The 16,573-nt window shown below is 44.5% G+C and overlaps 1 protein-coding gene across 11 annotated transcripts in view; it reads right to left on the bottom strand.

The window, feature by feature from the left end:
• EVC2 (EvC ciliary complex subunit 2) overlaps positions 1–16,573 on the bottom strand; it is a 166,657-nt gene that overhangs the window by 5,343 nt on the left and 144,741 nt on the right. For all 11 annotated transcript variants that reach the window (XR_010601916.1, XM_065598187.1, XM_065598186.1 and 8 more), the window contains 2 exons: positions 16,056–16,143; positions 5,900–6,096 (listed from right to left, as the gene is read on the bottom strand). Coding sequence is in view for 10 of the 11 variants with exons in the window: in XM_065598187.1 (XP_065454259.1) it covers positions 5,900–6,096; positions 16,056–16,143 (285 nt within the window). In the remaining variant the exon portion in view is untranslated. The remainder of the gene's footprint in view (positions 1–5,899; positions 6,097–16,055; positions 16,144–16,573) is intronic.

Below are 16,573 nucleotides of genomic sequence, written 5' to 3' on the forward strand. Positions count from 1 at the left end.
TGTGGGTCGATGTTATTGCAACCAAGAAAGGAGGAGAGAGCAGGGGGTTCCATGAGTCAAAGGGGGGGGGGGTCCCATGAGCTGTGATAGCACAAGATTCAGGTCCAACAGAGGGACGGAGTCCCTGACGTGTGAGTAGAGGTGCTCAAGGCCCTTGAGAAAACTCAGTCATGTCCTGGGTGAAAACTGACCTACCCTCGAGGGGTGGATGGAAGGCCGAGATAGTGGACAAGTGGACTTTAATAGATGAAAGGGACAGGCCTTGGAGCTTGTGATGCAGAAGGTAGTCCAGGATTAACTACAGCGAGGCCCACTTGGGCTGAATGCCTTTATTCGAAGTCCAACAAGCGAACCACTTCCATTGTAGCTAATGTAGTGCCCATCTTTAAAAAAGGGAAGAAGGAGGATCCGGGGAACTACAGGCCAGTCAGCCTCACCTCAGTCCCTGGAAAAATCATGGAGCAGGTCCTCAAGGAATCAATTATGAAACATTTAGAGGAGAGGAAAGTGATCAGGAACAGTCAGCATGGATTCACGAAGGGGAAGTCGTGCCTGACTAACCTAATTGCCTTCTATGATGAGATAACTGGCTCTGTGGATGAGGGGAAAGCAGTGGATGTGTTATTCCTTGACTTTAGCAAAGCTTTTGATACGGTCTCCCACAGTATTCTTGCTGCCAAGTTAAAGAAGTATGGGCTGGATGAATGGACTGTAAGGTGGATAGAAAGCTGGCTAGATCGTCGGGCTCAACGGGTAGTGATCAATGGCTCCATGTCTAGTTGGCAGCCGGTTTCAAGCGGAGTGCCCCAAGGGTCGGTCCTGGGGCCGGTTTTGTTTAATATCTTTATTAATGATCTGGAGGATGGTGTGGACTGCACTCTCAGCAAGTTTGCAGATGACACTAAACTAGGAGGCGTGGTAGATACACTAGAGGGTAGGGATCGGATACAGAGGGACCTAGACAAATTAGAGGATTGGGCCGAAAAAAACCTGATGAGGTTCAACAAGGACAAGTGCAGAGTCCTGCACTTAGGACGGAAGAATTCCATGCACTGCTACAGACTAGGGACCGAATGGCTAGGTAGCAGTTCTGCAGAAAAGGACCTAGGGGTCACAGTGGACGAGAAGCTGGATATGAGTCAACAGTGTGCTCTTGTTGCCAAGAAGGCTAATGGCATTTTGGGCTGTATAAGTAGGGGCATTGCCAGCAGATCGCGGAATGTGATCGTTCCCCTTTATTCGACATTGGTGAGGCCTCATCTGGAATACTGTGTCCAGTTTTGGTCCCCACACTACAAGAAGGATGTGGAAAAATTGGAAAGAGTCCAGCGGAGGGCAACAAAAATGATTAGGGGTCTGGAGCACATGACTTATGAGGAGAGGCTGAGGGAACTGGGATTGTTTAGTCTCCAGAAAAGAAGAATGAGAGGGGATTTGATAGTAGCCTTCAACTACCTGAAGGGGGGTTCCAAAGAGGATGGAGCTCGGCTGTTCTCAGTGGTGGCAGACGACAGAACAAGGAGCAATGGTCTCAAGTTGCAGTGGGGGAGGTCCAGGTTGGATATCAGGAAAAACTATTTCACTAGGAGGGTGGTGAAACACTGGAATGCGTTACCTAGGGAGGTGGTGGAGTCTCCTTCCTTGGAGGTTTTTAAGGCCCGGCTTGACAAAGCCCTGGCTGGGATGATTTAGCTGGGAATTGGTCCTGCTTTGAGCAGGGGGTTGGACTAGATGACCTCTTGAGGTCCCTTCCAACTCTGATATTTTATGATTCTATGATTTGGCCAGGTAGGTCGCTCTGGTGGAGGGCTTTCTACTGCCCAACAGGACCTGTTGGACACCAGCCGAGCCCTCCTGCTCCTCTGCATTTAACCATGCAGCAGCCAAGCCATCAGCTGCAGCACTGCCAGGTTTGGATGCAGAAGACCGTGTGGTTTTGGGACAGCAGAATCTGGCGCCTGGTGTGGCGTCTGCAGTGCCAGCTGGCCTGCTTGATCTTTAGCCACCGGGGCCACAGCATTTGTGTCCTGGGAAAATGGAAATACACATCCTTCAAGTCGAGGGCAGCATACCAGTCTCCTGGATCCACGGAGGGGATGATGGAGGCCAGGGAGACCATGCAAATCTTCAACTTCTTGAGAGACTTGTTGAGGCAACGCAGGTCCAGAATGGGTCTGAGGCCCCCTTTTTGCTTTCAGGATTAGGAAATAGTGGGAGTAGAACCCTTTCCCTTTCATGTCTCGAGGGACCTCCTCCATCACCCCCAGGCACAGGAGGTTCTCGACCTCCTGAATGAGAAGTTGCTACTGAGAAGAATCCCTGAAGAGGGACGAGGCAGAGGGGTAGGAGGGAGGGTCGGACATGAACTGCAGGGTGTTACCCAAATATATTATGTCAATATATTACCCAACCGTCTGAGATCAGCTGCAACCAGGCCAACCGGAAGGGGCACAGGCAGTTGAGGAAAGAGTAGGAGGGTGGATCCTGGGACGTGACTGGGGCATCGACCACGTGAGCACTGTCAAAATGCCTGCTTCTGGCCTCCTTTGTTCCTGGAAGGGCCAGGCTGAGCAGATGAATGGAAAGACGACAGGTAACACCACTTAGACCCCTTGTCTCTATCCTTTTTCCTCTAGGTGCTCAACTGGGGAGGTCTCCAGGACCTAGACTGGGGAGATGGAGGAGGTGGAGGATGGAACGACTTCCTGGTCTGCAGAGGGGTACGAAGGCCCAAGGAATGAAGGGTTGCTTGGGAGTCTTTAAGGCTGTGGAGCCTTGCGTCTGTGAGTTTGGAGAAGAGCCCTGCCTCCTCAAATGGTCTGGGAGACCGTGATGGTGACCTGTCCTGCAGTGATCTTAGGCTGGAAGCTCGCCGGTACTGGAGGTACAGGGACTTGTGCCTTGACTCCGGTGTCCCATGCCTCGCTGGGGGAGAGCACGGCGTTGGGGACCTGGGCCTTCTGACCGGAGACTGAGTGTGCGGTGCCGGGGTCCTAGGATGTGGAGATGGGGATCCACGCCTGCGGTCTGGGGACCGAGGATGCTCCACTACGCTATGGGGCAGTCCCATGACTGGCTTGCCCTTAAGTGTTGGGGTCTTAGCCAAATCTGGCGCCTGGTGTGGTGTCTGCAGTGCTGGCTGGCCTACTTGATCTTTAGCCACCAGGGCCACTTGGGGCAACGAGGGCCCAGGAGAAGCCAGGGTCCCCTGCCGCTACCAGGAGTCAGATACCTGGCTGGGCCAGGGGGTCTGATTGCAGCGGTACCCTCGTTAAGCTCCAGGGCGGGCACATGGCCTAACATAGGTCCTTTGCCAGAAGCCCCTTTTCCCTCTGGTGCTGGAGAGGGCTCTTCTTTTTCTTTTGCAGCTTCTTAGGCACTGGTGAGGGAAAACGGTACTGGGCAGATGCCAAGATGCTAGGCGCAGGGTCAGAGTGGGAGGGCTCTGACACAGGATGAAGTGCAGCCTCCATGAGGAGGGCCCTCAAGCAGATATCCTGATCCTTCTGAGTTGTAGGGCAAAAGTTCTTACAGATTCTGCACTTGTCCTTCCTCTGGGACTCCCCCAAACACTTCACACAGCTGTCATGGGCACTACTGATAGGCCTCAGCCTGTTGCATGATGAGCATGGTTTGAAGCCAGGGGAACTGGGCGAAGTCCCAGCCGGGACTCTAATTGCTGAACTAACCTAACAGTTAACTTAATGGCTAACTAAGTACCAACAAACTGTAAACAAAGGAGATAGACAATGGGTTGTAAAGAACCACTAACATTCTTCCACTGCCAGTCATGGGCGATAAGAAGGAACTGAGAGGGCGTCGGGTCAGTGGCGCCTAATACTCCAGTGCATGAGCGCAGCACTCAAGGCGGCGTCACAGCTGACCCTACAGATACCGCTAAGGCAAAAATCTCTGACGACTGTGCATGTGGGCACGCGCGCATCTAGAATGGAATCAACATGAGCAAGCACTTCAAGAAAAAATTAAGATCCCTATATTGCAAAAGCATCTGCATAAGCATGGAGTCCCACTTGCGTGAAAGGGACTCAGGTGGGAAACAAGAATTTGTTTACATGGACTTTTTTGGAGATGGGGGCCTAAAATAGAAAAGTTATAAGCAATTAACAGTTGGTTATTGAGTATGCTCTGTGCACACTTTAAAGACTTCTGCAAAACCTAACACAGCCCTGCCCACTATGTAGTGTGTTTATATTACCCTATAGGATTCAAGGAGAGCCACACACTTTGTTCTGTCCAACCTGATGAAAGGCTGGCCAGGGATGGATCTATGGTGTTTCTTGCAAGGACTTAAAAGGAAAATTGATTGCTAAAGCTGGGTTTCTATATGATGATACTGAAGCCTCATTAACTGCTTGGACCAAAATTACAGTGATCTTATGAGACAGTTGATTATGTAAGATTTTTACAGGCCAAAACAGTGGAAATCTAGCTAGGTTAACTCCTCTCATGAGATCATGATCATCCTGGGCTGAAATTTTGTAAGCACAGCTGTTCTTGCGAGTTTTCATCTCTGCAATGGAACTGAAAATTTAGCTCCTTCTGGTTTTTGTTCAAACACAGAAGACCAGACTCTTAAGACCATGTCTGGATCGAAAGCCTCACATACCTGTATATTTGTAAAGGTTCAAATTCGAGCTTCTGTGTTTAGTGCTTTTTTAGAATTGTGAGGGTAAAACTGCAATTTATTGCTTAGTTTACATTTTATTTCCTGTTACACATAAGGTCACATATATTTAAAATAAATGAAAAACTTTAGAAAGGACTACAGTAGAACCTCAAAGATACAAACACCAGAGTTATGGACTGACTGGTCAACCGGACACCAGGGGGAACCAGAAGTAAGCTATCGGGCAGCAGCAGAGACAAAAAAACCCAAAACAAAAAAGCCAGCACTGTACTGTGCCTGTATTGCACCTTAAAGGTAGGCACATCTGGCTGCCTGTCCTCACCCCCTACTCCCCACAGTATGGGGCAGCCACTTACAGGTAGGAGATAGTGAATGCTGTTTTCCCCTCACTGCCCCCGGCTAGGAGGGGGACAAGCTTGCAAGCTCAGAGCCCGGAGAAAGAAACTTCCCAAGCTGCTATTGAAACCTGGCCTGGGGTGTAAGCTGCTGGAGCTGGAGCCTGAGCTCCTGCCTGCATCCTGTGCTCTGGGGGAGAGCTCAGTTTTAAAGGGTCACAGCCTGCACTGTGCACCCACTGACACTGCAGTGCCCCAGGGTGCTTCACTCATCACCCTTGCAGACAGGGGTCTAGAACCTGCTGCCTGTCCCCACCATCACTCGCCAGGCAGCCACTGAAAGCTGTGAGCCCCGCTCCGAGCAGTCTACCCTGAGGGGCATCCCATAACGTCTTGTTCAGAGTTACGAACAACCTCCATTCCAAGGCATCCGTAACTGAGGTTTGACTGTAATTTACAGATATTTTTACTCCATATACTGCGTACCTCAGTGTGTCACAGCATCAGTTTACAACACCTGCAGCCTGCTAGACTTAGTATAAATATTACTACAATAAACGGTGAAAAGAATGTACAGATAAGCAAATGCAAATTAAAACCAATAAAATACATCAAAAGAAAATGTAGCAAATAAGAAAATGGAGGGAGAATATTTAAAAGCAAAGAAAGAGTTGTTACATCTATGAATTATACAGATCACATTTTTCCTCTGGTAAAGTCAGATTGTAGCTAAGATATTTATAACTATCAAAAAGTTATCTAGTTCAAATGATTTATTCCCCCTCAGAAATAACATTTCAGCAGGAAAACCCATTCATTTGCTTGACTGCTGCTCCTGTCTGTCCAATGGATATATATTCCCTTAAAGTAATAACCTCCAGTTGGAATTTTCAGCTATAAACTGACGCACACTTACCTCTTTCTACAGCTGTCAGCTTCCTCCACATTTATGTCACTTTCAATAACACTGTCTGAATATTTGTCACTGATTGAATCCAGAACAGAAAGAAGCTCAGTCTGTGAACTCGAAGGCAGCAGTAAGTTCAGCAGTCTGTGCAACATCCCCACCGGTACCATTGTCAGTTTGGTTAAATAAGCTGCCAATCGGAGCTCCTAGAGGAATCAATGATAAAAGTTCAGACACGTTCAGCATACCACGAAGGCGTGCCTCTCCGGAATATGCTATTATGGGCCTGTTATGCCCTGCAGGTACATTGTATTCAGCACCCTTTGGATCTTTTCAAACAATTAACCAGACCAGGTTACTTCAACCCCTCTTTGCAGGGTCTGGTTTATTTACCATTCTAACATATACCCCTATCTACCTTGCTTCTGAGGGAGGAGGCAGCATTTATACTGGCCCCATCTCCCAGCTCATTTTTCTATTATCTGGGTGAGAGGGGATGGGATGATTTAGCTGGGGATTGGTCCTGCTTTGAGCAGGGGGTTGGACTAGATGACCTCCTGAGGTCCCTTCCAACCCTGATATTCTATGATTCTATGAAAAACAATTAAATGAAAAATAATTTTAAAGTCAATAGCTTTAGAAACCAGTGCTATTATCACTTGCTTAGTCACTTCCACCATGGACCAGTGTGTGCATGAAGATCTTTCACTTCACGCTGGACACTCGGACTTCAGGATTATAGCCAGCCTGATTCTGTGCATTAAGAAGTCATTATGCAGCCACATAAATGGCTGCGCAATGCCCATTTGTTTGGAAATTACCATGTAACTGCTCTAGAGTCTAAGCTTTCATTTAAAAAAAAATTAAGTCTCTAGCCCTTATTGTGGAAAAGAAAAGCTTTAAAATGGGAATGGAATGCACAACTCTGCATATTCCTCAATCTGCAGACAGCATGGAGCAATTGCTAGAAGAGAAGTGTGAATGACTGCCATTCATCTCAAAGGGGCGTCTAACTCTGAAGCCTAATGATGACAATTTCAATGTTAAGTATTTCACTGCTTTTCATTTCAGCAGAAACATCGAGGTTGTGTGCTTATCCACTGTTTCTGTGTGTAAGGGCAGATGTCAGGACAGGATGCAAACAAGAGTACATTGTTGCTGCCAAAGGCTTTTGGTGACGGGAACACAGAATTCAAACCTCCATTTCCTCAAATTTAAAATCATCTTTGTTCCTGTCCAAAGCGGAAAAAAAAAATCAAAAATACTCAGTCGCCTCTTGGATACTGCAAACAAACAAACTTAATTTCCCACTTCTTCTTGGGTGCCAAGAGCCCTTTGTGTGTCCGGTCCAGCTGTGAAAACTCCAGCATCCACCTGACAATTTCTACAGTGCTTCTGTGTATTTCAGTACAAAGATCTATAGCAGTGTGAAAACCTGAGGCTAGATAAAAATAACAAATTAAATGAACACCACAAAGGATGCTGCACTGGACTCTATGAGAGGAGCTAGCAAGGATGGGGGGAGGGCAATACCATGTGTTCAGGGAATATCCCACTGCGTAAATGTAGCTATAATGTGCTACATAAACAACAGGGCCGCAGTTCTAACAATTATTAACTGTCATTCCCTCTCTCTATCCTATTCAGCTCCTCTATCTGCTCCCAGTAGATCTGCCATAGTTACTGATGGGCCAGCTCCCATCAGTTATAGCTGTTCTAAACGACCCACCACTAGCACAAGCACTCCTGTGATAGTCCCCCGGGGTCCTCAGAAAGCCAGCACCACTTCTGAACTGTTTACCAGCCTGTGTGTAGCAGATGTGGGAGATTAGTACCAAGGCCAGGTCACAGGCACAAGAAACCCCTAGGAACAAGTGAATAAAGAACAGGAAAACAGCCAAAATCAATGTCTTTGTCTAGAGGGGATTCAAAATGTTACAGCTGCTGTTAGAACTCTCACTCTTCTCTGTAACAGGAATTTTATACAGCGGTATAGAATGAATTTGCAGAAGAGATCAGGCAAATCCATAGTCTGACTAGCGTTAGGATTCTCAAAAGAGGAAGGTTTTGCAGAGTAAGCCTTTCTATCATAAGAACAACACTCTCCACATTTATTCCCCACCTACCCCTATTAAAAAAAACAAACACACACAACCCTCAATCCAAAATCAAAGACACAAACAAAATTCAACTAACAATCAATGAACCAGACTAAAACATAATCCTACCCCAAGCAGAAATTTTACCCTGACTCCATGAAGTCCACCAGGGACTTCACTAATACTATCAGTTTTACACAGAAGGTGCTCAGATACTATGAATGGCAGCAGTACAAAACTCTAAGGGTACGTCTACACTTACCGGAGGGTCCGGCGGCAGGCAATCAATGTTCTGGGATCGATTTATCGCGTCTGGTTTAGACGCGATAAATCGATCCCGGATCGATCCCGGAAGTGCTCGCCGTCGACGCCGGTACTCCAGCTCGGCGAGAGGAGTATGCGGCATCGACGGGGGAGCCTCCCTGCCACGTCTGGACCCGCGGTAAGTTCGGACTAAGGTACTTCGAATTCAGCTACATTAAACCTTAATCCGAAGTGGGGGGTTAGTGGGGACCAGGCCTAAGATACAAAAAAAAAAAAAAAAAAATCCATCCTAAACTTTGTGGTATGGTTTTGGACACTGTTGCTCTTATGAAATCTTGCAAGAACCAATGAGGATTAAGGTAGGAATAAAATTCTTATTTCAGTCTATGAATCACCATCCCCTTTCCCTAAAAGTGAGAGGGCCTGCAATAAGTCATTTAATTCAATGATTTATATATACCAAAGAATTATGCCAAAAGAATTATGACTGAGTTCTTGGCTTTCACCTTCAGCAGTTTACTCTTAAATGTTCTTGGATGTAGACTTTTTTCATACTCTCTGCCCCTTAACTTTCTGTATCAAGGGTCATTTGGATTGAAGCAAAACGTACTGGTATCCTAATACAGCAGTGTTCAGTAACAGCGCGATTTCTGTCCAGTGCAAAGTGTCAAAATTCTGTCAAATGCAAGGAGAGTGACACCCACTAAACAGGTGCACATACTATATGTCTGGTAAAAGAAGTGTTGATGTGTGTCTGTTTTCTGGTTGCGTACAGCACCCACACAAATGCCCTGCACCACCTCTTTCAACTAAGTGGGAACAATAAATGTGTTAGAGGGAAGTAGGGTGGGTGTTCTAAGCTGGTATTGCTGGTCAGGGAGCATAAAGGCCTTGGTTTGAGGACTACTCTTGCTGCTCGTATATCCTGATAGGTGTTCAGATGCCACAGTGGATACCATACTAGATTCCCCTCCATATCACAGTGGGCCTGTAGACGAGAGACTCTGATGTTTCAATAGGGGCCAGACTGGGGCACCCAGTTTCCACCTTACTGGGTGCCCCAGTCTGGTGGTGTTCTCTCTTTGGGGGCTGCAGATCTGCTGACCCATGCCAGCATGCAGCTGTAACCCACATTAGTGTAGATCTCTGTCCCTGTCACAAGGTGGCTGGCCCATGTGATTAAATTAGGTTCAGCTGCCCTGTGCCAGAGCAGATAGTCCCAGCTGAGCCAATTAAGGGGGCAGGGCTGCAGCTGGGCTATAAAGAGTCTGAGGGAGTTCATGAGGGCAGAGCTAGGATGAGGACTGTAGCTGTAGAAGATTTCCTGCAGTGGTCCCCGAAGAATGGAGTTGGCTGCTCAGCCAGCACCTCAGAGAGGAGGTGGCGTGGAAGATTTGTTTTGTGTTTGTTTTTTTGGGGAACTTTGTAAATAAAGAAACCAGACCCCAGGAAAGTCTGTGATTGATTGAGAAAGACTGTGTGGGGTTTAGGGAACACTGAAGAAGGGAAAGCAGGGGTGGGGACACTGAAGAGGCATGCCTGGTCAAGAAGGGGTGCTTGGGTGGCAGCCATTCTGTTATAGTCCCCTTTGAGTGGCTGGACCACATAAAAAAGTTTGAACTAATGGACCTGGTCCACAAGCAGTCCAGGCTCATGCTGTTAGATGGAGAGGTCCAGAGTTAAATCCCTGCAGAAAGCCCAAGTGGGGGTCTTATTTAGGGTTGCCAGGTGTCCTGTTTTCAACCGGAACACCTGGTTGAAAAGGGACCCTCCCCAGCCCGGTGAAAATGAGTGAGTGAGAATGGGGGAGAGCAAGTGATGGAGGGAGGGGGGATGGAGTGAGTGGGGTGGGGCCTCGGAGAAGGAGCGAGGCAAGGGTATTTGGTTTTGTGCAATTAGAAAGTTGGCAACACTACGCAGAAGGGATCACCGTGATCATCTAGTCTGACCTCCTGCACATTGCAGGCCACAGAACCTTGCTCACCCACTCCTGTAATAGACCCATAACCTCTGGCTCAGTTACTGAAGTCCTAAAATCTTTAAATCAAGACTTCAATTTGCAGAGAATCCACAATTTACACTAGTTTAAACCTGAAAGTGACCCATGCCCCATGCTGCAGAGGAAGGCTGACTCTTGCAAAGCTTGGTTGAAAACTGCAGTATTTTGAAATAAATTCACTGCAGTTGATAGGACATACTCAATGCTCGATGCACCACTCAAAGGCTGTGATAGGCTGCATAAAGTCCTCTGGCCTTCCAAGATGGGGTGAATTCGATGGTATATGAGTACTATACAGTAGCTCCATGGGAACAATTGTATCAGACAACACCAGAGGTTTCTTGCATCAGCAGCATCTTAGTTTGTGTTTCTTGAATTCGGTCAAAACAATCAATAATGTAAAACTGTAATATAAAACAGCATAACTACTGAATAGACGTCACACTGATTTGGATTGCGTAACACATGTTGAAACAACTAATGCAAAATCAGTTAGGTCTGTCCATGTCGTGATTTCACATTTGCTTTGCCCTTTTCACATGAATGTCTTCCTGCATCATCAGTTGTATCTACAAACAACAACTAGAGTATCTGGGATTATAACTGTGTGCTTACTTAAAACTAATCTCTCTATGGGCAGCAAAAGATCCTGAGCTCAGAGTAACTCAAACAATCCTTTCATTGACTTAAATGGGAAATCTTCCTAAATAGGAACACTAGAGCCAAACCATTGAAACGTAGCAGTCTAAGGCCTTGGCTACACTTGCAGCTGTACAGCGCTGTGAGGTAAACCTGTCTTCATACAGCTGAGTAGGGAAAAGCGCTGCAGTCTGTCCACATTGACAGTTGCCAGCGCAGTGGTGTGGCCACACTTGCAACATTTGCAGCTGTGTTGGGAGCGGTGCATTATGAGCAGCTATCCCAGCATTCATGTGGCTGCAACGTGCTTTTCAAAACGTGTGTGTGTGTGTGTGTGTGTGTGTGTGTGTGTGTGTGTGAGAGAGTGAGAGAGAGAGAGAGAGACAGGGAGTGTGGGGGGGAGAGAGAGTGCTTTTTGGAGCGTGTCAGCTCTCTATTTTGCAAGTTCCGAACTCCCGGCCCCCTGCTCATTCATTTACTCACTCAAAGCAAGCTGCAAACTGTTTGCTTTTCTCTGTGGTACGAGCTTTGAAACCGGCACTTCCGCATTCCTGCAGCCGGTCACAACAAGGGAGAGGATTGGCCACTTGACAAGGTGATTAGTACAGCACTGCAAACGTTTACACTCACACCCATGAGTCGTAGCCACTCCGCTGCAGCTGTTATTCCTCTCGGAGATGTGGAGTACCTGCAGCGGTGTACCCAGGGAGATACAGCGCTGTAAGTGCCCTGCCAGTGTGGACGGGGAGTGAGTTACAGCGCTGGGGGAGGCTTTACAGCGCTGCAACTTGCAAGTGTAGCCAAGGCCTAAGTTAGGCACCTGAATAAGTGGCCTGCTTTTTCAAAGCTGCTAAGCACCTGGAGAGCCCATTAAGTTCAGTGGGAGATCTGTCCACTTATGGCAGTGCTGAAAATTTGCCCAAGGGGGAAAATTCCATTTAACGTTAAGAGGAAAATGGATGACTTGAAGAGGCAGAGATAGGCAATCGTAATTATAGGAGTTGCTAACACTTGCTATTCTAATCTATATTCTATACATTGTAAATCACAGATTTTATGTGGTTTTCTATAACACACAGGATTAAACACACAAAGAGATTAGGAACATGCCACACTGTATGTTTTATTAATAGATTATTCATGCTACAAGGCCCATCTTTCTTCTCAGGCATATGGCAAGTAGGCAGGCTGAGAGTTAGTAGGTTTTTACTATTATAGTTGCTGTGTACTGCATCTGTAGGGCTGTATCTTTACATTTATTGTAGAAACTGGATAACACAAGCATTCCCAAAGCAAAGGACGGCTACTTGCTTATGTTATATATAACCAAATTTAAAAAAATGTATACAGGAAAGGCAGATTTATACTGAATATGTGGAAACAAAGTTGTCCAGGGAATTGGATGTACAAAATATGAAGCTCAATTCTCCAAGCATATGCCGTATAGAGTAGCTGATTTTCAATTATAGTAAAGTACTGGAAGTGCTGTAAATTCTCTCTGATCTCAAATGTCTCTGTCTTACTAAACTGGTAAATATCCACGGTCACTTTGTTCACTTGCTAGAGTGCTAAGTCTGAGGAAACCATAAGATACATATAAGCAAGGTTATCCATCTGCTGAACCATGCTTTGAAACTTCCACTTGGAAAAATTCATACTATGTTCTTTCCAAGTTGCTTTATAATGCATCTGTGCTGCTTGTTAGAAACCCAGCAAAACTCATTACAGGAAGGCAATACCTTCTAGCTGGCTGCACTGTCCATCTACTTTCTGGTGATGTGAGATTTCTGGAGCAGCATCACAAAGAGTATCAGAGAGCTCCAAAACTTATCCTTCTGTGGTAACTAGCAGAGAAGAGCCATGTTCTCTCCCCCTCCACTCAATCAGAGAATTAGTTACTTCTAAGCTACAGGACTCCTAATTCCTGTGGTCACTAGGGTTATGAAATGTCTCTATTTGCTTTTGGACCTCCTTTCCAGTTCATACAGACCCCAAAAGAAAGACACCACCTTTCATCTGAAACATGTGGAAAACTCCTTTAAAAACTAACACAAGGACAAAATTGATTTGGGGAAAAGGTTCCCATTGAAATGAATTAGAATCAGCAATGGTAGTACTCAGCTATTATTAGGGGGTTGTTTCTCTACCTTTCATCATGCTTAGGTGAATGCACCAACCTCTGGCTCTTTAAATGCCACAAAATCTGAATAAACACACACTATCAGCGATATAGATGCCTGGAGCTGTAGTGGAGATAGTGTTTATCCAAACTCTGATCCTTCCAGACAACAGCAACCAAGGAACAACATCTCCAAACATCCTAAAGCATTCCCTAGAACAGGGAACATTTCAGGATAAGTGCTCTTCTGTAAACGAGCTGTGGAATTGAGGAGCTGGCTTGTTTTGTGCATCCTCTAACTATGCTTACCCATGTATGCTCGGTAACATGGCTAGCACCAAGACTGAGACCCTATTGTACTATTCATCCTCTGGTTTTAGTGTTTTTGATCCACAAATGAGTGGTTTCCCCAGACCACTTAATTGCTAAATAAACTACATAATGGTAAATTTGAGGCTCCAAACTATTCTCCTAATTAGTCTAAGTGTTTATCAGAAAATAGCACATTTAAATGTCTTATAATTCAACCAAGAGAAGGTACTGGGAGTGCTAATAGTGGAACAGTGGACCTATGCTGTTTAAAGTCTGCACTCTGTTCATAATTTGCAGCAACACCATATGGTGCAGAATAAATATATAATGAGAAGTTGGAAAAAAATTAGCATGAAAAGAGTTCACCAAATGATGAAGGCAGATGACAAATGCTCTAAAGCATGAAATCAGTGAAGTTCACATATATTTAAAAATACTTGCAATTCTATATCTGATCTGATCGTTTATTTTCTCCTGATGTTAAATAGTGTTTGGCTTTATCTAACACCTTCCATATTTAAGATCCTGTATTTGAAGCACTATGTTTTTACACAAAACCTTTAACACCAGAACCTATTCTATTAAGAGAGGGGAATGTTGAACAGGACAAAAGATTATCTTCTTCTCTCTTTGAAAAGTACCCTGCAATCTTTAATTACCAAGCAGACTGTCACCAGGGATTAGCGGAAAGGGCCTCACTTGAACAAACCATCCAAAGGATGCTGCAACTTTCGGTGCTCCTTAAAATGTAGCTTCTTGTTGTTGTCAAAAGAATTTTGTTAAATCTTATACAGTTCCACGAATAAATAAATTATTAAAAATAAAGTTGGAAAGTCTCTTAGCAGTATTGTGCAAATTACAAAAAAAGGTTATGAGCATGTACAGAATGTACAGTTTTACAAATTTAGAACTAAGCTTAAAAGTTACCATCTCTTGAATATTTATAATGTTTTGGGAAATAATCTACAAAAGTGTGCACTGGAAATTTTTTTTCTGGCTGCAAGCTTTTATTCCTATCACTTGCACAAATAGAGTCCTGATAAAATGTTGCGAACTCTGTGTGCAGTAAGCTGTGGAGATGGAAATATAATGGGAGGGAATTTATGGATGAAATAGAATTCAGTGATTACTGGCAGCCATGTCTGCTTTCCGTATGTCAAACTGTCAAAGCCAGCATGCTGCGGAGATGGTTTGATAAAATGTTTTAGAGAAAGAAAAGCAAAGAAGAAAATCAAATACGGCAAAAGGGAATGAAAAAGTCTGAATTTAAAACTAGTACGTTGATAATGCTGGTCATGACAACTTCAACAACTTTTATCATATGCAATGAGCACAAATATACAGCAGAATAATGAGCTTTAAAACACACTAAGACTTTGTCTACACCAGCACTTCTATTGGTAAATTTTTTTGTTGGTCAGGGGTGTGAAAAAAACACTAGCCTGACCGACATAAGTTTCACCACCAAAAGCATCAGTGTGGACAGTGCTATGTCGGTGGGAGAGCATCTCCCGCTGACATAGCTACCACCACTTGTGGGGGGGTGGTTTAATTATGCCAACGGGAGAGCTCTCTTCCCTCGACATAAAGCAGCTATACGGGAGAGTTGTGCTACTGTAAGGTCTGCAGTGTAGACATAGTCAAAGACACACAAAACAACCCAGTCAAAAAAACAGACAGGTTATCTGGTATGTTGTCATCACAATAACAATATTTATCCATTGCTAAGTAATCAACAGTTGATCTACTATTCTGTTAATTCACAGATGAAGGTGACAATATAACCTGCATCATGGTGGTGAATACGTGACGTAAGTCGCAAAGAACTATAAGTAAAAAGATAGCAAGTCTTTCTTGGAGGAAAAATTTGGAAGGGTGATAATATGGCTGAGACTTTCCGTATTTGAATGTCGATTATGAAATTTGTTTCTTTAACTCTAAAAAGATAATAGTTAAAGGGACATTGCCAAAGTCAGGACTCCTAAAAAATACATTTATTTTGTTAAACTTTTTACTTTCAGGTGCCCATTGTTTTTTTTTAAATTGGTTTAAATAATCCGTTGTGTATGTGACAGCTTACGGAGTGAGAGCCCTGGAGGCTGTCTTTTCTGTGGATTAAGGAAGACACAGGTAGTAAAACTGCTAAATTTCATAGCACTGCCCAGATGCCTCAGTCATGGCCCGGAGGGAAAACCTGTGAGTGAGGGACAGTAGTTCATTTTTCCATGCCATTTAAGCTCAGACAGCCAACAGGGGTGATGAATAATGTTAGCTGAAGAGGTGATTTTGTGATGTGGCCACTTGTTTATTTCTTCTTAAATGACTGTGTGTGAGCGTGTGTGTGTATAAAAAAAAGAGAGCGAGAGAGAGCATGGTGTTTATTAATGTTCATAATACCGCTGGAGAATATTCACATCAATATATATGTGTACATATACATTTTTCAATATAAATATTCTCCCTCAGCATCAGAAACCTAAACATCATTGTTCTAACACATGAAAACCAGAAAGTGAAACTGTCTATACACAAGTAACTCACCAGACAATTTTCACTGTCCAAGCTCAGTGAAATGCAAATTTTATACAAACATGATAAACAATGGAAAATATTTATTACTGAGCACAGTGTTTACTATTATGATCTCAATGAAATTACTCTTTTTGTTCACTTAACTGATTTCCAGATACAGCAAAGATTAAAAAGTGGGAATTCATTTAATTACACCCTTACCTGGCTGTAAAGTGCCAAAAATGTATCCATTTCTATATTCTCCAGAAGATCTTCAAGCACCACATCATTCCATTGCTCTTCTTGTAAGCTGAAGGGAAAGATGAAATTAGTATTATCTTCCCAGGCATAGTATTTCATGTGATAAGAAATCAATATCCAAAATTCATCCATTCAGAAAACATTTTACTGGCAGATTTTGTTAAAAGGTTTACCGCACACCTCTTCAAACAAACTAAGAACACCACACTTCTTCCCCTTTTCTCCAAGAGCCAGACCCTGCTGTGTTACTGTCCAACGTATCTGACGACAGCAAAGCATCTCATGTGTTCTGTTGTGGCTGCATAGTCCCATCTACAAGGAGCATGGGAATGAACCAATGTTGCATGGGAATGAGCAGGCTCCTGCTGAAGACTTGGCATGAAGCTTGGCCCCTTTTTTTTTCAATCAGTTTTCACATCTGTCTTTCTCAAAGTATTTACAACCTTTAGAAATAGTTTCTCTCCATTCAAGTCTGTCCT

Source organism: Chrysemys picta, chromosome 5 (genome assembly GCF_011386835.1).
Source record: "Chrysemys picta bellii isolate R12L10 chromosome 5, ASM1138683v2, whole genome shotgun sequence".
Taxonomy (NCBI): Eukaryota; Metazoa; Chordata; order Testudines; family Emydidae; genus Chrysemys; species Chrysemys picta.